A 22,876-nucleotide genomic window follows, 5' to 3' on the forward strand; every position below is an offset into this window, starting at 1 on the left:
TTTTTTATTTTATATTTCGAAGTTCTTTTTTGAGGAATTTGAGGGCATCTTTTATATATTTTTTCTCATCTTTTAGGGGACAATTGTGGTTTATTTAAGAAGGCATGACTGGCTTTTTTATGGGGTATGACTAACTTTTGAGGTCGTGTTTTTGCTGTAATTTGTTTTTGTTTTTTGTTTTTTGTTTTTTTGCTGTAATTTGCTTTTAAACGTTGCATCTTTGTTGAAGGTTTAGAAAAGAAGTATAGTGCTTTATTTACATTCTTAAGATTTTACAAGAAATTGTGATGCTCCTGGAATGCTTTGTTGTCAAACTATATGTATGATCTTAAAATTTTAAAGACCACACTTGTCGCTTGGGTTAGAGACACTCAATATTTTTGAACAAGACATTGGATTTGAGATTAGTGATAAACTCTATTTCTAAATATCAAATTTTTTTTAGATAAACGAGAATTAATATATTTTATATAAAAATGTTATAATTTCATTTATACTTGTATAGTAAAATAAGAACAAATGATCAATAAATCCACATCTCCATAGTTAAATATGTGTTTAGTATCTGTCAAACCGATTTTTTTCTGCGGTCTCTGACTAACCCAAAAATGTTTCTACACTATCTGAGCTCACATGTGTTTTTCGGATGAAACTTGGTACAAAATATTAAAAATCTGGAACAAATATATGACATATATTTCATAAAGATTTTGGTGGTCATAAACTAAACTGATTTGACTCAAGCTCATATTAATACAAACTATTAAACTGAACTAAACAAGACTACAAATATGATGATCAACCTAAGCTATTACCAACTAAACTGAATCGACGGATCGAGTTGTTAAACAATTTTATCTGATACAGTTTATTCACCAAACGACTTGAACCAAGTTGTTCGAACAGAACAGATTGTCTGCCAACATTCTTTGCTATCTATGAGTTTATAATAAATATGTCAGCAATAATAAACAAAAAAATATCTTTCGGTTACTCCTTTCAGCTAGTGTCCAAGCGGAAAATACTCGAAGTAATCATTCGTTAAGAAATCTAATCAGTTTAAAGCTTTTAACTTATGCAAACTGATTAACTGATATAAGAGGGATCAATTCTTGCATATATCAGTTCAGTTATGGTGAGAACTGAACTAACAGCTCAAACTGATCAAATCAGTTTGAAAACAATAGTTAAACAGTTAAGTAAACAAGATATGTTTATGGATGTTCGGAGACTTCAACTGCTCCTATGTCACAGCCTTTTACCACCTCGGGTAGGTTCCACTAGAAGACTTTGATTTATACAAAGCTTTGTACAAACCCACTCAACTTACGGACTTACCCAACTGCTTAACAAATGCCTAACTGAACTCATAGCCTAGACTGAAGGTAGCGCCTTCCATCCGACACTTCTTTGACGTCTATGTGTTAAAGACTACATACAGAAGTTTAATGTCTTTGTGCAAGACTCACTCAGCTTATCAGTAAGCTCAATTTTCTGTATATGTGAGTGATTGTGTGTGTGCGTGTGTGAGAACTGAACTATGAATACAACACGAAAATATTCTTACACACTGAGAATTTTGCTTCTAGACTAAGCAGTTGGCATGCCCTATTTTTCTCTTCTTTTCTCATCTTCACACACTTCTCTTTTGTTGATGGTCTTGATCTTGTATTTATTGAGGCAATGTGACTGTACACCAAGACTCATCAAATATGTTTGTTGCAGTTTGAATTCGTTCTTGGCTTTAAGCTCTACGACAACGTTCATTATTGTACTTTGATCGTACAATTGCTTTTATACCGTTGTGCACAGTTAGATTCCACTTAGATAAGCTTGTCGTGTTCTGTAAACTGGTCGGCTCCTAACTGATGTTTTGAACTGGTCCGTTGAACTGGTGTGGTGAAATCAGTTGACTCCTCAGCTGAACTGATTTTGTTGCTTCAGTTGAACTGGTCAGCTGGGTTCTTCATCAGTTAAGCTCTTCCAGCTTGCCGGGCTTCTGAAGTTCTTCCGTTGAACTGCCTATCAGATGGTCAATAGTTGATTTGGTTCAGTTTGGGCGATCAGTTGTAATTTTCAGTTTGAGTCTCGATAGCTTCAGTTTTGGCTCGATAACTGATCCGTTTGAATCCTGATCAGTTCCAGTTTCTGCACACTTTAGTAAATTCATTAGAAATAAAAGAACAAGTGAATGATCGTTTGCAGAGCACCTTGAGGTGTTTCAAACAAAATATTCTCCAAGAGTTGCAATAGCTCGTGTTTTAAGAATGTATACACCAATGAATTAGATCGAGTTTGGTATAGAACCAAGCGAAAAAAACTCGAAATAATCCTTCGCTAAGAAACACTGATATATTTTGTATATCCTGTGTAATTGAATAAACGAAAAAGGGTATATTAGTTTTTGCATTCATCAGTTAAGTTATGGTGTCAACTGAACCGAAGGATACTTTTGCTGATCCAAACAGTTTGAAAACAATAGTTAAACAATTAAATACACAATATATGTTTATGGATATTCGGAGACTTCAACTACTCCTACGTCACCTCTTATACCACCTCGGGTAGGACTCACTAGAAGACTTTGATTCATTACAACAAGTGTAATACCCACCTAGCTTAGGACTTACCTACTACCTAACTGAACTCCTAGACTAGTCTAAAGGCAGTACCTTCCAGCCAACACTTCTTTAACGTTTATGTGAGAAAGGCTACATACACAAGTTTATTGTCTTTGTGCAAGATTGTATTTGAGTGGTGGTGGTGGTGTGTGTGTGAGAGAACTGATATCTGAAAACTACCCAAAAGTGTTCTCACATATTGAGGAAAATATGCTTCTATACTAAGCTGATAACACGTTGAAGTGTTCTCTCTGGGCTGATTGCTTCTTGTAAGCTGATAAGTAAATAAGTGTTCCCTTTCTTTTTATCTTCACACACTCTAGTATGTGCTCTCTCCTCTGTTTGCTGATGGTCTTGAGCTTGTATATATAGAGGCATTGAGGCCGTACTTCAAGACTCATTGCATGTGATCGTTGCAGCTTTGAATGCGTTCCTTGGTATATGTGTCTTGACTTTCTAACATGCCTTTAGGAATCTCTCAGTTTTAATCTTTGCCGCAACGTCCATTATTGTACCTTTGATCGTACATATATTTGTATCTTTGTGTGTAGCTGGAATCCACTAAGATAAGTTTGTCTTGATCTGCAACTGAATGATTTCTAACTGATGTTCCTAACTGGTCATCTGAACTGATCCTCAGTTGGGCTGGTGAAATCAGTTGACTCGTCAGTTGAACTGATTTCACTCTTTCATATGAACTGGTCAGCTGGGTTCTTCATCGGTTGAACTCTTCATCAGCTGGCCGGGCTTCTGAAGGTCTTCTGCTGAATCATCCATCAGCTGGACAGTCAGTTAAACTGTTCTTTGATATGTCAGTTGAACTGATTCAGTTTGGTCGATCAGTTGGTGTTTTCCATTAATGTCTCGATAGCTCCAATTTTACCTTGTTTAACTGATCAGTTCGAAGCCTGACCAGTTCCAGCTACCTGCACACTAAGATAAATCATTAGAAACAAAATAACAAGTTTTGTTAACATCATAAACAAGATTGTGAACATGAAAATTACCAATAACAAGTTTTGTTAATATCAGAATCAAGATTGCAAACATGAAATGGTCCAACAATTATCTTATTATGACATGATCTATATTTATTTGTAACTTGAAATTTTAATGAAATACTAAAAGATTAATTTAAGTTCTCGAATTTTGATTTAATATAAAGCTTTTTGTTTAAAACATAAGGTAATAGATTAACTATAAAATGGTAAACACAAAGTTCGAGTTTAACTAGGAAATAATAAATTAAATAGCTCTTCAGCCTGTTTAGATGAGAAATGGTGTTTAAGGCGTTTATGTGTGATTTTTTATGGATTTATGTTTCTGAGATAAATCTCGGTAAAATCATCTGTTGTTTAATTTTTTTAGTATACTTCTGATAAATTCTTTTATGTTTTATAAAAGTTGCATAGATAGACCTCTTACATTAATTATTATTCCAAGACTTAAATGCTTCTTTTTATCAGTTCAATTTGAATCCAAGCCTAATGGTAAATATAGTAGATAAAAATTGTGTGAGACGGTCTCACGGGTCGTATTTTGTGAGACGGATCTTTTATTTGGGTTATCTATGAAAAAATATTATTTTTTATAATAATAATAAATAATAATAACATTTATAAATGTTTAATTCGAACAAAACCCTACAATGTATTTTCCCCATCCCCTTGTTGATTTTATATTTATAATAGGGTTTTAGCATTTCCTTTTCTTACTTTTTAACATTCAGAAGCCATGGAGGCTCCTGAAAAACAAGAAGAGAGCGTCCACTCTGTAAGATTCGCCCCCCATTCTCTCCATCTACTTATTATTTTACTGCATAATTAAGTTGAAATTTGGAATGGTGGCGTCGGTTTATGCAATTGAATTTGATAATCTCTTTCTCGGACAATAAATGAAATCTATGGTGTATTACGATGTAAACAAACAGTGAAGTTTTATTTTCTGTTAATTTTAAAAGAAGCTATAGGGTGATAGTGCAACGAGATTCATTCTTCCCATTTGGATATCGCCCTTTTATAATGGTGTGGGAAGTTTTAAACGGGAGTTGAAATGTTGAAGGTTTTGGATATCCTTATATTTAATGAGTTTTGCATGTGCTTGCATTTCTTAATCGTATTTTGAGGCCCCAACTTTGAGCTTATGAAATTTAGCTTTTGATCATACTGGTCTTCTTTAGTGCTTCGTGTTATAAGAGCCTTAAATTGTGAATTTTCCTTTTTTCCCAAGTTGGTTGACGGGATACTGGAAATTCCTTTTTTCTTTTTGAAAGGCGGTGGAAGTTCTTGTCTGTAAACATATTTCTCGTATTTCAACGGACTAATCTCATTTTCTGGAATGCCGATAGAAATCTCCGAACATGGTTAGTACCGTCAACTGGGGTGCAGCAACTGTGATTGGAATTTTTGCTGGAATGTTATATGGAGGTAGCAAAGAGGCATCTGCTTCTGTTGTAAGTTCGCATCTCAAAGCAGGATTGGTTTTTCATTAAATTAAATAATTAATTATTGTTTAATCTGAATATTGGCAGTTCGAGGCATCTGCTACTTTTAGAGATACATTAGCTTAAAACCTAATGCTTCTGTCTGGCACGAACTGGTATCTTCGGGAATTGATGGAGTGTTATTGGTGGGAAAATGTTTTTTAATTGCTATCCCTCTAATTTATTTTCTATGGAAGTTCAAATAGTTTGTTCGAAAGGAAAAATGTGTGAGATCGAAAAAGGGTTGTCCAGTTAAAAACGTTTTCTTTGCATAACCCGACTTAGTGGAAGAATTCTGAGTTTGGATGTCTGTTACATCGGAAGCAGTAGGTACTGCAGGTGTGGCTTGTTAATTCTTAACAAACATTCCAAGTTACTTGTTTCTATGTTCTCTTGTTTCTTCGAGCACTGCTTGGCTAGTCCTTCATAGTTGAGTTTTGCTCAAGACGTTTTCTGTGGGCTTGAGGATTGATGGCATGAATCATGAATTATGTATGCTGACTTACATAGAGTTATCGACATTTGTATGTTTCTCAATGATTTTTCTTGATTGATTTCTGAAACAGAAAAATATGAATTAAAGGGATAATTTTCTTCTTGATCTGTTGTCATATTTTCATCTGCTATAAGTTAAGTATGACTAGAATTCAAATTTCTGGATATTTATTGCATTGAGTGTTCTTTGAGTTTTTGAATTATCATTTATGACTACATAAAATTTTATTGTACTAGGTGTCTGCTTTTGAGGATCTCTTCAATTACTCTTTCCTAGAGTGAGTTGCTGACATAAAATCTTTATATCTGTGTTTCAACAGAGCAAAGATGCAGAAGTAATGTTAAAGCTTGGAAGTACTCCAGATAAGCGCGAGCAATATCGACTCATGCGAGATGCAATGGAGAAAAGATTTGTACGAGTTACTCGAGGATCAATAGTTGGTGGAGTCCGCCTTGGCATGTTTACCGCCGCCTTTTGTGGCTTGCAGAATTTTTTTGCTGAAAAACGAGGTGTTCATGATGTTTATAATGTTGTTGGGGCTGGTTCTGCCACTGCAGCTACATTCGGTCTTGTCAGTAAGTCTTTTTTAGTCTTAATAGTTAGTTTATAGCTCTGATGAATAAAAATTTCAGAATGACTTTTTCCTGTTAAAGAATGAATTTTTTGCTTGTTATTTCCAGTGCCGGGTTCACTCTCTTGGCGTGCAAGGAATGTGGTGTTGGGTTCAGTTTTGGGTGCAGTATTTGGCTTCCCAATTGGTAAACCCTTCTAATACTCTGTTCATCCATTATCTGTCTTCCCCCATCTCACCCTTTACTGATGGTGACCGTGTATTTATTGCAGAAAATAAACTTTTGTAAAGTTTAAGCATTATCTTCACCTTGTGTATGTCACTTGAGACCTTTCTAGTGCATTTTTTTTCAAAGAAGATATACTTTCAATTGGAGACATGAAGAATTCCACTGCTAGAAATCAAAATTTTCTTGATTTTATTTTTATGAACTAGAGGAGTTCAGTTTACTTCTCATGGCAGTTTTTTTTTTTTATGTGAAATTCAAATCCTCCGTGAAACTGCCATGATCCAGCTCAACTTTCTGTACCCCCTCCAATCAACTTCTGATTCTGCAATACTTATGAACACATTCATGAGCATATTATTTAATATTGAACTTTTGTAGAATTGGAGTGCAAGCGACTCATTAAGAAATTTGAACTCGTTTTCATTCAGGTTGGCTTCACTTAAAGCTTGTGGAGAAAGCAAATAAAGGCAGACTGACAAATACTTCTGAAGTTAGTGATTCCACCGACTCAGACTCAAATAGTGGCGTTGGTGGTGCAATCGAGAAGCTTGAAGATAATTTAAACAAATGACACTCGGACATTAAATAAAATCTGAATCAAGTCTGCGATCATTGCACTTGTGCACAAGCATGGCATGATAGGGTAACAGGAAGAAACATCCCTGTAACATATTACAAAATAACTAAGATTAGTATACCTAAGGATTGTGCTACCTTATCTATTTGTGAGTTGATCAGATGATTTGATTGTACACAATTAGGTGACGGAAAACATTCTTAACGAGAAAGATATCAAATCTTTCAAGCTTATTTTTTGTTCTCTTTGAATGAGCTATTGTATAGTTGGACTAGTTGATTTTGTGAATCTCGTTCAAATTGACATTCTCACGTATTTGTCTTGTGCATGAGTAACTAACCAAAAGTCCAGTCCGGCACATTATACATGCAAAAGAGGTCCAGACGTCTGAAACCTATTTTTCCTGCTTAATTAAGTTGCACCACTTAGCAATAAATTCTGATTAATCCGGATCCAGGCTCGCTGCTCTATGTTGCTGGAGGATTCCAAGAACCTCTTCAGCTTACCCCAAGAGAAGAGATGCTTGTCGGATACTTTCCTCCTTCATGGCTTTAGGTGACATTTCACGAATATGACACACATTAATTTGGTAAGACAAGCTGCAATTATGTTTGCGATCATAATGCATAATTGCTCAAACAACCCCTCATCTGTCTGGTGATTAACAAGTTCATGTCCTGTCGAAATTCCTCGGCATACACGGTACATTGAGTTGGTAGCTACAACCTTAACCGGCCAGGTGAGATGATTTTCCATTGTGAAATCTTTTACCTCTCTCTTGAAATCAATGACGGTCTTCTCTGCTTTATTGGAAAGTTCTTGTAATGTCTCCTTGAATTGAAGTTTTCACCTCTGCGAGATGTTTCATGGAGATCCTTGTCTTCCCACTTGTGATACAGTTCAACTCCGACCCAAATGACATCTGCTGCATTTCTGAGGTTTGTTTTCATTTTCATTTTTATCAAGGCTTTTCTCTATAAGTTTTACGTAGAATAAGCCGTCGTCCACACTCCTCGATAACACACTACCTACTTTGGTATATTAGGAAGTGCTATTGCTATACTTGTCAAGGAACCAGGGGCAAAGACCAGAACCCTGGAGGTTCCTTAGAATGCAGACTTGGGACTTGATACCTGTCAATGTCTCTGACCACCTTGAAGTTGCCAAATTTGTGGAGCAGGTTTATCAGGTACTTGGGTTGCTGCTTCTTACCCTTCTCGATCAGTTTTTCGGCCTCATTTTGTATGTTTATTATGATCTTTTCAGGCAACTCTCCTTCACCTGCTAGTAGCAGAACATAGCGTTTAGATCTCTCCCTTTTGATAACTCTGGTTCTGATTCAGATATCCCATGAACACGTGATGCATCAGACTCCAATCCACTCTTGAACATTTTGATGCAGTGGAAGAATGAGATGATTGGTCAAAGTATTTTGCTGGTTAGAATGACGATAACCTGAATTCTAATTACAAAATTTAGAATAATTCGTTTGGTATCATGGACAACTTTTCTCCACTTTCTGTTTCTAATTTGCAAAGGTAATGAGCTCTCCTTCCACTCCAACTTTGGTGTCCAATGAGTTTCAATCATGAATTCATCTTTGAAACTGTTGTGAATCGTGTTTTCTCTACTTCCATAGATCATGAACTACTTCTTAGTCCTTCTTAAGTACTTAAGAATATCTTTCACGGCCTTCCAACGCATTGGACCAGGGTTCGCATGATATCTTCTTGTAAAACTCAGAGCGTAAGCAACATCAGGACGCGTTGATATCACACCATACATGATACTACCAATGGCTTATGCATATGGAATACGTGTCATTATCTCTATCTCTTCATCAATCTTGAGACACATAGCTTTTGATAGAGTAACATCATGACACATTGGTAAGTTTCTTTTCTTGGACTCTTCCATTGAGAATCGCTTCAGAATGATATCGATAAAAGTGGCTTGGGTGAGCCCTGACATCCTCTTTGATATATCTCTATAGATTTGTATTCCCAATACATAGGATGCTTCACTCATGTCTTTCATGCAGAATTTATTTGCTAACAATACTTTAGTTGATTGCAGTAATCCTACATCATTCTCAATAAGTAGGATGTCATAAACATAAAGTACTAGGAATGTCACTGCACTCCTACTAACTTTCTTGTATACGCATGGTTCATCAAGATTCTTAGCAAAATCAAATTCTTTGATAGTGCTATCAAATCTGAGGTTCCAACTCCTTGATGCATACTTGAGACCATATATCGATCTTTGAAGTTTGCATACCTTATGCTCATTTCCTACTGATGTGTATCCCTCAGGTTGAGACATATAAATTTCTTCTTTGATGTCTTCATTAAGGAATGCAGTTTTTGCATCCATTTGTCATATGTCATAGTCATGTCATACTCCTATGGCTAGCAGTATTCTAATTGACTTAAACATAGCAACTGGTGAAAAAGTTTCCTCATAGTCAATTCCTTGTTTTTGAGTATAACATTTTGCAACCAGTCTTGCTTTGAAGGTCAATACATTCTCATCCGTCCCAAGCTTTCTTTTGTAGATCTATTTGCATCATATGAGACGATTCCCTCAGGTGGATCCACCAATGTCCAGACTTGGTTTGAATATATATAGTCCATTTCAGACTGCATGGATTCAAGTCATTTGGATAAATCAGTATCAGATATTGCTTCTTTGAAGTTCATTGGATCACATCCAACACAAAGCTCATCATGGCCTTGTTCATGAAGAAGCGTATATCTTGCAGGTAGTCTAATAACCCTATCAGACATTCTAGGAGCGTGTACTTCAACTCCTATCTGTTGGGAATTAGGTTCAACTTCTAAAGTTGAGAGAGTATCTTGAATATCTTCAAGTTCTATCATCTTGCTTTTTCTATCTAATAGAATTTCTCTTTCCAGAAAGGTAGCATTTCTTGAAACAAACACTTTTGCTTCATTGTGGTGATTAAAATAATATCCAACAGAATTCTTTGGATATCCTACAAAGTAACACAAAGTAGATCTACTATACAATTTGTCTCCCGCTATCTGCTTCACGTAAGCAGGACATCCCCATATTCTCAAGTAAGAATATTTTAGAGTTTTTTCCATCCATATCTCATATGATATTTTATCCACCGTCTTTGTATGAACTTTATTCAACAACATTACCGCAGTTTTAAGTGTAAAACCCCAAAACGATGTAGGCAATTCAGTGAATCCCATCATGGATCGAACCATGTTCATCAAGGTTCGATTACGACGTTCAGAAACACCATTCAATTGTGGTGTTGCTGGTCGAGTCCAATGTGAAATAATCTCATTCTCTTTTAGATAATCCAAAAATTCAGCACTCAGGTATTCTCTATCTCGATTAGATTGAAGTGTTTTAATACTCTTTTCTAGTTGTTTTTCTACTTCAAATCTGAATTTTTTGAACCTTTCAAATGCTTCAAATTTGTGTTTCATAAAATAAACATACACATTCCTCGAATGGTCATCAGTAAGGTAATGAAGTAGGATTGCCCATATTTTGTGCTAACACTTAGCGGGCCACAAACGTTTGTGTGGATCAAATCCAGTAGACCATGCGCATGTTCCACGTTTTCATTGAATGGAGTCTTAGTCATTTTTCCTTTTAGACATGACTCACAAGTAGGTAGAGAATTTATGTCTGACCAGTCAAACATGCCTTCTCCCACTAGCTTGTGCATCCTTCTTTAGGAAATATGACATAGTCTAGCGTGCCATATTTGTGCGAGATTTAGATCATCTAATTTTCTTTTGTTTGTTGTTGAAATCCTGTTTACTTTGGACATTCACTTATCATTTCCAAAACATTTCTAGCCCAGATAATATGAGTTCTCCCAATAATATAAGTCGAAGTCATAGGAGTTCCACTCAATTCACATCATATGTCTGGTGGAAGTCACAGCTTTCCGGCGTCCAGGCCTTCCCAATAATATGAGTTAGACACTGTCCACGGGTGTAGCGTTCAACATGCAGCCACAGTTGATGGAAGGCAAGGAAAAATTAAACTCTTTTAATTTTTACTTTTTCGGTTTGATATAAATTTTGAATCTTATTCAAAATAAAAGATTTTAATTTTTAAAATTGTCTATTTTTTTTTAAAATCACGTCCCACGAGTTTGTATGTTTGCCGAATTCATGCAACTATATTAATTAATAATATATATACATGCATACTACTATATATATCACATATATATCATAACATGTCATTTAACAATAAATAAGGATGATCGATCACTAACATTATTAGATCTATGTGAGCCAGACATGGATCTAGATCCAAAACTTAGGTGAATGCAGGGATGCAAATTCAACTTATGGGAAGAACTTCAGATATTTTACATGTCTTCATCTTGTACATTGGGCACACCATCTTCCAGTCTTGAACTCCCACTATTTCTAATAATTACATTTAAATAGTCATGGCACATAAGGGATACATCTCATGGGGTGAGAACGGGCCATAAACCAGGCCCACTTTAATAATATCAAATTTTAATAAAAAGAATAAAACAGTAAAATATCTTAATATACACATAACACATTGGTCAAATCTCTTGATCATCCTTCATGCATCCAATTAATTCAATAATAATTGATTTCTTGTAAAACTCACTTTTATCATAAATAATTAAAATCATATTCTAATTATTTATTTTACAAGAAAATTATTAATTTTCCAAAAAGTAATTTTTCGGAAGAGAAATTGAACTAATTTTCATAAAATATCAATTTTGTCCAAAGTTTTGAAAAATCAGAAAATCGGACCCTAGGCCCAAACAATTCAAACACATTTTCAGCATAGTGCCTGAGACATTCCCGAGAAGCCGCCCGCTACCCGATAGTTCAGGTACAAGGGGTGACGTAGGAGCAGTTGAAGTCTCCGAGCATCCATAAACATATCTTGTGTCTTTAACTGTTTAACTATTGCTTTGAAACTGATTTGATCAATTGAGCTGATATCATTTCAGTTCTCACCATAACTTAACTGATACAAGCTCGAATTGATCTCCTTTTATTAAGATCTCAAAAGCTAAAAGTTTTAAACTGCTCAGTTTTCTTAACGAATGATTATTTCGGGTATTTTCTGCTTGGTTTAAAATCAAACGCGATTTAGTTCATTAGTGTTTACATTCTTAGAATACGGGCTATTGTAACTCATTGAGAATATTGTGTTTGAAACACCTTTGTTGGTGTCAAAACCGATCATATCACTTATGTATCGACGAATTGACAATTTGAAAGTAATTTATTAATTCCAATAAGAAGTCTAAATTCATCTCTTATATTGAAGCATTATTGTATGATGCATATTAAAGAGTTCCATTTTTTTGCTTAGAATTATGAGATTTATGTCCAAGCCATTAAAATTATATTATTATAATTCAGTTGCAGTCTTTGTAACTAAAGCGACAATCGAATTAACTATGTCGACATAAAGTATTTTAGTCGTTGCAGGATGTGTTAAGCAAAATAAAGTGATATTGGACACATTAGCACTGAATTAATGATCATTTGACTTAAAGACATGCAAATTAAGATGCTTAAGGATCATTTGGTAATTAATCAATGATTTGGTTCCTAAATGATTTTGTGGAATATTCATTTAGTTTTGATTATGAAACTTATTCAGTTATGATATTTATCATATTTAATTATGTACATATTCAAATATCTTGAAAAAATATCAATTATGTTGGACATAGAAAAAACATTGGTTTTATTCATTAAGTTTTATCAAGAAATATAGTATATGTGATACATGATAGATAATACTCAATATAAGAGGACATATCACCATGGTTCATGTATTTATTTGCTGGAATCTTAATTTCGGAGTTTGACAAACTGAACTTAAAAAGATTGCAGAACTGATCAAGTCAACTGGAGATAACTGAACTGAAAACACGTAACTGATAGTTGCCCGAACTGATAATTAAATGCATATATATTTGAAGACAACTAAACTGATCAAAGCTAACTGAAGCTGTCTAGTCAACTGGACGATCAGCTAAGCCTGATTAGTTATATAATAATCAGTTAATCATATCTGTATAAAGAGTCAACTAATAAATTAGCTTGACACGTCATCAGTTATGAGCGAAGCCAACAACCGACAGCGTGTACAAAAGCAATCTGCAACTGATAGTGGGAGAGCTGCATATCAGAATACCTCAGTGTATGATTGTCAGAAGGATAATGACGTGTTCATACAAGAAAAATCAACTAATATAATTATTTGAACGCATTCATTGTTACCGTTGGAGAAAAAAACCTATAAATAGTTGAGAAGATCAGCTGAGAAACTTTCTCGAAGCATCTACATTTATTCTTGAGTTAATATTTTTTTAAAAGATCAGTTACAAGTGTTAAGGCTATATTTTTAGCACCAACATAAGCACTCATTGTTATCTTATTCGATATGTTTAGATCAGTTGTGCTTAGAAAACATATCAGTTGTGTACTGATAAAAGTTGTAAAGATACTAAAAGTTTCAGTTTGGCAGTGTTAAGTCCAAACTAAAGTGGGTTATTACAGTTGCTGTAATTAATCAAAGTCTTTTAGTAAATATCATATCCTTGATATATAAGGGGTATCGTAGGAGCATTTGAAGTCTCCGAACATCCATAAATCTTGTGTTCTTTATTCTTAGTTTTATTCAATCAATCTTTCAGTTATATCCGCACTTTCATTAGTTAACTGATTGACATTGACAACAAGATTCGTGAATTCAATTTATGAGTAAATTAATTCATTCATAGAAAAGTTGTGAAAATTGTTAAGTGTTTATTCAGCCACCCTTCTAAACACTTTCAAACACCCAACTGATCCTAAGATTATTTCTTAATTTTAGATGATAATTAATTTCTTGATTATTTAGTTCATTAGACTAAGTGAGAGAATGTAAGAGTATTTTGTAGCATCGTCTCATGATCTCCTAGGTATCACTGATAGTGCATGCAGGAAACTTAATTTATATGGTTAGAATACAATGTGGTCCCTTCAACTCATATATCCCGATTGAATCTACAACCATTAGTATATCGAGAGTTGTAAATGAATTCGACAACGATATGATATATTATTGAGTAATAGCAGTGACATGGTATGTGCAACTGAGAAAACACCTTTCCAAAATGAACATGTCTTACTCTGGCCAAATATTCTTTGTACTATTAACTCATCATATCACATAGGATATCTTCACCCATAGATAAACAGTAAATCTCTAACTACAATGCATTGGTTGTTATGTATTTCAAAATTATACCAAACCTCGCCACCTGATAACCTTCTATATAGTCTGTAAACGAGTCAAAGTACGGTGCTAGTACACAAAACTTTCATGTTGTCCCGAATCAAATGACGAATGGTGTACAACCATAACCACAGACTATTGAGAGATTCTGCCTGCCGCCTTTGAGCACTCCGCTTGGAAAAAAAAAAAGAGCCATTTCGTCACAGCAGACATTGTGCCAACCCACTCCAGACAACTGGAAAATATAAATCAATGGTACTAAGCCTCCATATGCAATTGTAGATTTTTAGTAAAATCAGCTTATGGCTTTCAATCCCAAAAAGTCATAATCACCATGCAACCAGAAAACATATTGCACTTGAAGCAGTGGGAACTACAGAACACGTTGCCACGAACCAGGGACTGCCTGTTTCTACAATCTCCCAATACTTTTCTCATGCCCTCTACTTCCATCATACGTTTCCCCATCCTCACCAATTGCTTTTCCATCTTGGTACTTTGACTCAGACAAACCGTTTTGTGGTAGGAACCATGATAGCTGAAAAAAATAATGCAAGAAGCGAAACATGCAAGAAATAATGTCAGCTAGCAAGACAACTCTTGATTGGCGATTCTCAAACTCTCCAGCTCTATAAGTTGCATCCGAACATTAGCATTGATCAGTGCATCCGACATTATTGATCAGTGACGTTTGTTAGAATCTCTTTTATCATTGTTAGAGCCCAAGGATGGCATAAAGTGCAATACAACGGTTGACATAAAGATTATGCCTCTTAGGGCATGTGAGGATATCGGTAGGGCCTGGACCTTCAATTAAACCAAAGAGGCCACCACCTCATGGCTCGGCCTTAGAGGAGGCCAATTTTTTTTATTATATATGTTGGTGACCATTGAAAAAAACTGACCTAATATTAATAAAAAGAAGACCAATTTGACTTTTTTCTATTTGTCATTGATCAAACTCGATTTTTTTCTTTTAGGCCTGGTTTGAACAATTTAAACAATATCAACAGAGTTTTGGGTATTTGTTCAGTTTGGAAAATTTAGAGAGTGGGTCTTTAACTAGATTAATAAATTCTTGTACGGAGCTTCAACTGTCACGATGCACATTCAGAAATTAATGATGATGAGTTATTTTCGGATATGATTAGGGATGTAATCGAGTCGAGCCGAACTCATGAATGTTTGAGCTTGGTTCTTTTATAATCGAGCCGAGCTCGAACTTTATTTAACGAATATATACATAGCTCACGAGCTTATTCAAGCATTTATCGAGCCTAAACAAGCTTAATAAATATGAATTATATATTTAAATTTTCATTAAATTAATTAAAAAAATAAATTATATATTTAAAGAAAAATATATTATTCTTATTAAAATTTGTAAATTTATTATAATAAATAAATTTAATAGATTTTTCTATATATTTCATAAATAATATGCCAAATCAATAAATCAAATATCAAAACTATTATTTTTTCATCTAAAAGATTACTCATGAACTTACCAACGAACATGTTCACGAGCTAACGAGCCGAATACTGTAAAGCTTGAGTTTGATTTGTTTATCTTAACGAGCCTCATTAAACGAGCTTTTATCGAATCGAACTTCGAATAGTTCACAAGCAGTTTGATTCGTTTACATCCCTAATGATGGTCATAAGATTCTATGTAACATATGAAAAAAGAGCAATTTATATGCTACAATATTTGACAAAACTGGATGATTTATTCTCAAACAATTATATTTCTTCCAGAGTTTGTTAATTATATCAGTAATAACAGTATCAGCAGAAAAAAGCTTATCAGAGTTGAGTTAATAAAGGCAATATCATAAGATAGACTAAATTAACTACTACATATACAATAGAAGTTGCACATTAAGTTAAAAATACATTTGAAATGACAAAACTGTCCCAAATGTATTTTTGAAAGAGTTTTTCAAATAAAATGCAAAGATTATTTTGACATTTCAAATGTATTTTGTAACCCAATTTGTAATCATTGTATATATAGTATTTTCCTTACGTAAAATAGAATAAATAATAGTGAAATTTTCATTTGGACTACAAGACATGTCATTTAGTATTAACTTCTCAAACTCAATGTATGAATGGGTAAATTTCTCAAGGAACGTTCGGGGGGAAAAATTAGCCCATCAAAAATCATAACTGGCAGCAAGTATAAACATGTAAAGCGGATGGTGGCTGACCATGAGACAAACATCGCCATCGGAACATACAACAAATATCACCCGCATCCTTTTCATCACTCTCCCAAATCACCAAAACCTCGAACTTTGTTCCACTTACCATCGATTTTTCCTCGGTTATCTATGCTCTGGTGAATGATATTCTAGTCAAAGGCAACCATAGCCAATGGAGGGTAACGAAACACTCCTAGAAATCTTACAACTCATTTACTTGTCTTCATTGCCTGTCATTTAATGAAGCAGCAGTGACAGTGAGTATTTAATCACAGGCTCCATAACAATCATACAAACGAACATATATGTAAAATTAATCAACTAATCAGAAAAATACCATCATCTCCGTTCACAGACGTGCTTTGCGGTTTCTTCATGGTCATCTGTTTTGTTGATCTAGCTGTTATAGATTGAACACAGTCAATTTTTTTCCAAAAAAAACAAAGGATTACATTGGAGTATGTGAGCTGCATGAAGTCTACTATCAACTCAAGTGAGATAATCAAGTCGCTGTTTCACCTTTAAATCTTCTTTTTTTATTCGCTCTTCTCCTCTTCCTATCAGCCTTTGTTAGTTCTGTTTCGTCTTTAATGTCCCCTTTGCCAGCAAACACTTCTTCTGGAGCAAGCATAGCTGCATCAGACACTGCCAGTGGAGCAATCTGCAACAGAAAACATGTGGCTAAGTGATTTGCTGGATATGTCTATCAATGCAAAAAAAGAAAATGTGATACCGAAAATTTACCTCTTCCATTGCAAGGGCAGGCACATTTACTTGAATTGACATATCTTCAATAACCTGTTCATGTTATTAAAATACAATCAACATTCAAAAAGAGGCTTAAACATGGGAAAATTTTGGTGTCGAATGTTCGAGGAGTACCGGTTTGGGAGTGAAATTGAAATGAGATAAAGCATCCAACTTCAAGCACAGTTTCTTGAATAGCATGGTTGCCTGAGGCCATGGAAAGGTGTAAGTCTTCGATGAAAAAAGGGGAAATAATTATCCATATAGTGCAGCAAAAAGGAAAATGACAAAGTTTGAAGCCACTATATCAACCTAAGTCAAAGGTGCAGCAATTGGAATACTGTGTTAAACAATGAATGTGGAAAAAAAATGGCGAGCAACAAATGGAACAAGATAGGAGAAATTAAAGACACACTTCTTTCTTTTGTTCATCAGAAAATGACAGCCCCATTGACACCAGGCCCGTCTTCTGAGCATATTCATCCTGCATAAAAGTCAGAGGAACAAAGTTAGAAAATCTGGTAAAATATGGAAGCACAAAATAAAAAGGTAATCATGCAGACAACAGATCAGAATACAATCTCTCTAACATTGGAAAAGAAATTAATAACGCAAAAGGCAAAAGATAAGTCGTCAAGTTTGCAAAAGATAACACTCGCCTCATAAACTTCAGCAAGTCCCTTTGTGCTCTTATTCTCATCCTGCAATTATAAAATCGATTTTTTAAATGTAAATTTCATATAGTTCGGATTAAATTAATCTGGAATGACAATACTAATAAAAGGGTCGGCGATTACCAGTTCCCCTTTTTCCCTAGGTGCCTTGTGGAGTAAATCAGGAGGCTTCTGCACATCGTCAAATCGGGCCTATACATTGTACCAGAAATAATGCTCATCCAGTAAGAAAATATGAAACAACAGAGATAGAGAACATGATCAGAATTAAATCTTATTATTAAAAAATAACAGCAAGTGTAAGTGAGAGATATAAAGTTCGATTTATTACAATTTGTCAAATTGTAAAGGGCAAAACATCTCGTGGAAGACATAAAAATGAAGAACGATGCAGACAACACCGTCCCCAGTCCAGCTTGACAAAGGATATTAATGAGGTGGTGTTGATACAAAAATGTAATCACTGACTTCATCCAGTAAATAGACAAGTAAAAGAAAACCACGTGCCTCTTCTAAACTATTCAGATTCCAGACTAAATGTTATTGAGAGGTTGGATATGTGAATGTTACAAGCCTTTTCTCTTTCTGACAGTATGATCCCCTTACCAGAATGACTTCTTAACAACAGAGCTCCTACTGACAAGACTATTACTAAGAGAAATAACAAAACAAGGAAAACACTGCCGCTCCCAGTGCCCCTAAATACATATAGGAAATGAAATTTTGTACACTAAATAAAGTTGATTTTACCTCAAGGACACGCTTCTGAATCATTTCTTCAATAGATGCAGTGAACTCTTCTGTGATTACTGGCGCAGGTCTCACGTTGTGCTCAAAATCTAGATCAACTTCCAATGCACTATTTTTTGGTCTTTTAGCGGCGGTGATCTGGCACCACAGAACTCATCAACCACACCAAAACAATCAGCTAAAGTTTTTTAGAAATAGATTGTGTCACCTCTCCCTGCATTGTCCAGGTTTTGGGTTCTAAGTTTGCTTTCTCCATGTTTTCGATTTGTACACGGAGATTCTGTTGCTCTTTTTCATGGGTAGAAAGAATTTGTTTCTTCTGCAGCACATCAAAACAGAAAAAAGAAAGATTGAGAACTTCAATGAATAGAAATTGATGTTTGCAGAACATCAATCATCAGTAGATTTATTTTCTTTTCTTGACCATGCACATACGCGAGAGGGAAATATTTAGAGAATGCAGATTACCAGATCTTCATCACCATGGATAGGTTCATCACCCATATCCGAGCCCTGTAAACCACCATGACGTGTAGATTTTTTCTTCTGGCCAGTTCCTTTACGGCCAAAAAAGTCCTCATATCTAAGTCAACAAACATAAAAGATATGCCACCTTCAAGTTCTCCTCATAATTTGAAGGAAAAAATGTAAAAATAATCTATGTCAACATGCTACGTAGCATGACTTCATCGAGCACAAATGCATACCCTCAAACAAATACAAGTTCTTAATTAAAAGTTTTTAATCACAATCAATTAGTAGGCATCTAATTCCTTTCTTTTTTCAAGTCATTTGTTTCTACCATTGTTCATCCTTAATTTACGCATATAACTTCCAGGCTGCCGTACAAAACAAAGGAGAAACGAGGGAAAAAAGAGAGCGTGACAGTGCAAGAATATGGAGGGAGATAGTCACACCTTGCATTTTCCATCTTGTTCTCATCATCATCATCTTCGTCGTCAAGCTCCAAAAGTCCAAGCTGAGATAAAACATACACACACAAAGAAAAACATCAGCTCAATTACCCATTTCTATCTAATCGTGTCAAATAACATTAGTAGCAGCCAACAAAAGCTTGTTTAGCAATCTGTAATAGCCTCATAAATTTACCAAACACATCCTACTACAACTCCTACCTCTTCGTCCTCGCCTTCATCTTCATCCTCCCCTCCTTCACCCTCTTCATCATCATCCACTAATTCACCTCTCTTCTTCTTTTTACCCTTTTTTCCCTTCTTTAAGCCGTACTCTCTGGCCTCATCTTCCTCCAAGTACTCCTCCAATTCGTTAATCTTCAAAAACCTATCCTCCACCCCATTCACATTGTTTACCTCTTCGTTCTCCATATCTCCATCGTCATCATCTTCTTCGTCCTCATTCTCAAAACCATCTTCCTCCCCTTCATCATCATCATCATCATCATCAACATCAAAATCCTCTCTTTCACTTTCTACATCTTCACGTGCCTTATTCTCCGTATCCTTTCTCACAGTATGCTGTGTTTTTCCACTACTTTTATCCAAATTGAATTGTTTTTCGATTTCCAGTGGATTCTTCTCGAAGTTTCTGACTTGGCGGCGGAGGGAGGAAACCAAGGGTTGAGATTGAAGATCAATTTGCTGCCAAATCTGCTCCGCGTCGAATCCTTCTGTCAACAGATGAGTAAATGGAGATTTAGGAGCAAAGGGATTGAGAGAGGAAAATAGATATTGCGAGGCTAATCGAGCAGTCTTGGAAAGCTCCGGAGATGCAGTGAGATAAAGCGGCGGATCGATTGACTTCAGCCGGTGAAGCGCCTCCTGGCCGCCTTCCGTTTCGGCTGACATGGTGGTGGTTGCTGTGGGAAAGATGAAGACTTTAGTAGGTTAGGGTTTAAGGACCTAAAAGAACAGAGAATTTAGCTCATACCTTGCGGCATTTTTTTTAATAATGGAAAATAATATGCCAAAAACAATTATTGTGATTATTATATTAATTTTTTTTTATATAAAATTAGAACTTGTAATGTATTTGGAAAATCTTTGAACTAAAATAATAGTCTGCAAATCACGGTATCAGGTAAACTGTAGGCGTAATATCCTGCAAATCTATTAGTCAGATAAATCACATTGTGCAAGCCAAGCCCTGAGTGACAAGTTGACCCGAGAAGTTGTTGGCCGCTTATCTGCTCCACAAACTCGGACATCTATTATAAGATTAATATATATAATAGTAGAACTTTAATAATATTGAATCATAAAATTTTATTAATTTGAAGATGTATTGATTAGTTGTTAAATTGAAAATTTATTTTAAATTTAGTGAACATTAATTTTTAATTATTCAAAAAACCATTGTATTTTACTAATATTTATATTATATTCCTTGTATTAATACAAAAAATAAAATTCATTTTACATGTATATCTTAGAAAATTATTAATTTATAATATGGACTTAGACTATGTATTTATATTTCAAAAAATTATTATATTATTAGTTTATCAAAATTATATAGATAATCAAAATATGGTATATTTTAGTTTTCAAAAAATATATTATATGTGCTACGTTTTTCATTATGTCTTTCAATGATGAATTGCTTGTGTATTATAATTTTATTGAGACGGTCTCACGGATCCGAATATGTGAAATCGGTCAATCCGTCTCTCATAAGTTACCCGATTTGCTTAAATTAGGATTTTTCTCAAAATCACGTAACATGTCTCCTTCTCGCTCCCTATTGAAAATTCCACAAAATTTAGCTATTTTCTTCCAACGGTTCTCGATCATATTTTGGGTGATTGTACATGGAATCAACGTTTCTCTCCCCTCAAAGTGTCGTTGAAATCTTCGCATTGCAGGTTGTTATTTTCCTTTAATTTGATTCTGGATTTTTTCTTCAAATATGTTTGTGTGTTTTGAAATTTTTGTATGGAAATGGATTTAATGTTTGATGTGAATGACATGGATCGATTTGTGGGGTGTAAGGAGAAGGTTGAAATGAGTCAATTCAATTTGCTAATTTTACAGTAAATGAATGTCAATTTTTTTCGTATTTCTTTATCACAACACTATCATTTCAAACTCACAATCCTGAAAAAATGTATGTATGCTCCATGATAGTGTACTGCTTCCAGAATGCCGTTGGTATCATTATATTTAGCATATGTTTCGACATGTTCATCATATGAGGTTGAGAAATTTTTGAATTTTGTCGTGAAACAATCTTAGGGTCGTCCTATATTTCCTTGTTTCGACCAATTTGATGACTACAGTCTACAATGGAGAATGAAGCTCAAACTGGTATTCAGGAAAGTAATTTTTTTCTTCAGTTAACGATACTACAACTTCTCAATGTAAACATATTACTTTATATTGAGAATGTGGTACTTTACTTGTTACTTTCTAAATGACATACCAACCAAAATGTTTGAAAATATTACTTTTCATTAAAAAGTGTAAGTTCTCCATATTACCAATTCCTATAAATTTCTGTACCTAATGTATAGATTATATGACATTTTATTTTCTATTTTGATGTAATTTGTATTTTAATTTGTTCTTGTAAGTCAAAATTTAAATTCAATCATCATTGTTTGTAGCAATGAAGATGATATAGAAATCAATCAAGGCAAGATTAATATGATTTGTTTATCTACATTTTAATCATTTTGAAATTTTTGTGATATTTATTTGTTTGCAAATGAATTTTTAAGTTTCTTATAGATAAAACACTGGATGCAGTAGCTATCATTAAACAAAATGTACCTGTACCAGCCAATAAAGGAAAATTTCTAAAACTTGTGAAAAATATTAGTTTTTGCTCCACGGGTTTAGGATTTTACTCAAAAAGTATTACTTGGTTCTGAAATATTTGTAGAAGACACTATTGATTATGTTGATGTATCTGGTTCTTTTGTTGGTATGACAAGAGGAACAATTGATGATATGCATCATTTGTACTGTTAACATGCTCTTGCACTAGGTTTTAGTGTCCGTAAATCAACCACTAGATGCTCTAGCAATGAAGTTGTGGTAGAGAAATATTTTGTACGTTCTTGTGCTCGAGTAAAGAAAGCATAAAATGCAGATAACTTCAGTGATGCATCATCAGCTACAAAAAGATCAAATTCTTGTGTTACACAAACAAGATGTAAGGCTTCTTTGAGGGTGAAACTGAATGACGAGGGTGTTTATGAAGTCCAAAGTCACGTGATGGTACACAATCATCCATTCACTAGACACCGTGGA

At 34.6% G+C, this 22,876-nt stretch overlaps 2 protein-coding genes across 4 annotated transcripts; one reads left to right on the forward strand and one right to left on the reverse strand.

Moving 5' to 3' along the window:
* The first annotated feature begins 4,261 nt into the window (after positions 1-4,261).
* Positions 4,262-7,214, forward strand: LOC140805266 (uncharacterized). The gene is made up of 5 exons (XM_073161520.1): positions 4,262-4,394; positions 4,969-5,073; positions 5,919-6,174; positions 6,280-6,357; positions 6,828-7,214. Exons 1-5 carry the CDS (start codon positions 4,356-4,358, stop codon positions 6,968-6,970), a joined length of 621 nt encoding a protein of 206 aa, XP_073017621.1. The 5' UTR covers positions 4,262-4,355; the 3' UTR covers positions 6,971-7,214.
* Positions 7,215-16,451: 9,237 nt separating this feature from the next.
* Positions 16,452-20,557, reverse strand: LOC140804599 (M phase phosphoprotein 10-like). Of its 3 annotated transcripts, none has more exons than XM_073160662.1 (13): positions 19,781-20,557; positions 19,562-19,623; positions 19,113-19,227; positions 18,853-18,960; positions 18,645-18,782; positions 18,018-18,086; positions 17,880-17,921; positions 17,636-17,704; positions 17,356-17,427; positions 17,218-17,271; positions 16,993-17,134; positions 16,811-16,873; positions 16,452-16,703 (listed from the first exon to the last, which is right to left on the reverse strand). In XM_073160662.1, exons 1-13 carry the CDS (start codon positions 20,468-20,470, stop codon positions 16,687-16,689), a joined length of 1,641 nt encoding a protein of 546 aa, XP_073016763.1. In that variant the 5' UTR covers positions 20,471-20,557; the 3' UTR covers positions 16,452-16,686. The 3 variants fall into 3 exon arrangements, with proteins under 3 accessions (XP_073016763.1, XP_073016762.1, XP_073016764.1); XM_073160661.1 differs by having other exon boundaries at positions 18,853-18,963; positions 19,781-20,556; XM_073160663.1 differs by lacking the exon at positions 17,218-17,271 and having other exon boundaries at positions 18,853-18,963.
* Between the last annotated feature and the right edge of the window lie 2,319 nt (positions 20,558-22,876).

This window comes from Primulina eburnea, chromosome 11 (assembly GCF_022965805.1).
Source record: "Primulina eburnea isolate SZY01 chromosome 11, ASM2296580v1, whole genome shotgun sequence".
Lineage (NCBI taxonomy): Eukaryota > Viridiplantae > Streptophyta > Magnoliopsida > Lamiales > Gesneriaceae > Primulina > Primulina eburnea.

Excerpts from the sequence above, each read along its gene's own strand:
- LOC140804599 (XM_073160661.1), bottom strand. The coding sequence starts at position 20,470 with ATGTCAGCCGAAACGGAAGGCGGCCAGGAGGCGCTTCACCGGCTGAAG. Across the intron at positions 17,428-17,635 it reads CTGATGAACAAAAGAAAGAA|GCAACCATGCTATTCAAGAA; the intron begins GTGTGTCTTTAA and ends CCATGGCCTCAG. Across the intron at positions 17,135-17,217 it reads CTGCCCTTGCAATGGAAGAG|ATTGCTCCACTGGCAGTGTC; the intron begins GTAAATTTTCGG and ends TTTCTGTTGCAG.
- LOC140805266 (XM_073161520.1), top strand. The coding sequence starts at position 4,356 with ATGGAGGCTCCTGAAAAACAAGAAGAGAGCGTCCACTCT. Across the intron at positions 5,074-5,918 it reads AAGAGGCATCTGCTTCTGTT|AGCAAAGATGCAGAAGTAAT; the intron begins GTAAGTTCGCAT and ends GTGTTTCAACAG. Across the intron at positions 6,358-6,827 it reads AGTATTTGGCTTCCCAATTG|GTTGGCTTCACTTAAAGCTT; the intron begins GTAAACCCTTCT and ends GTTTTCATTCAG.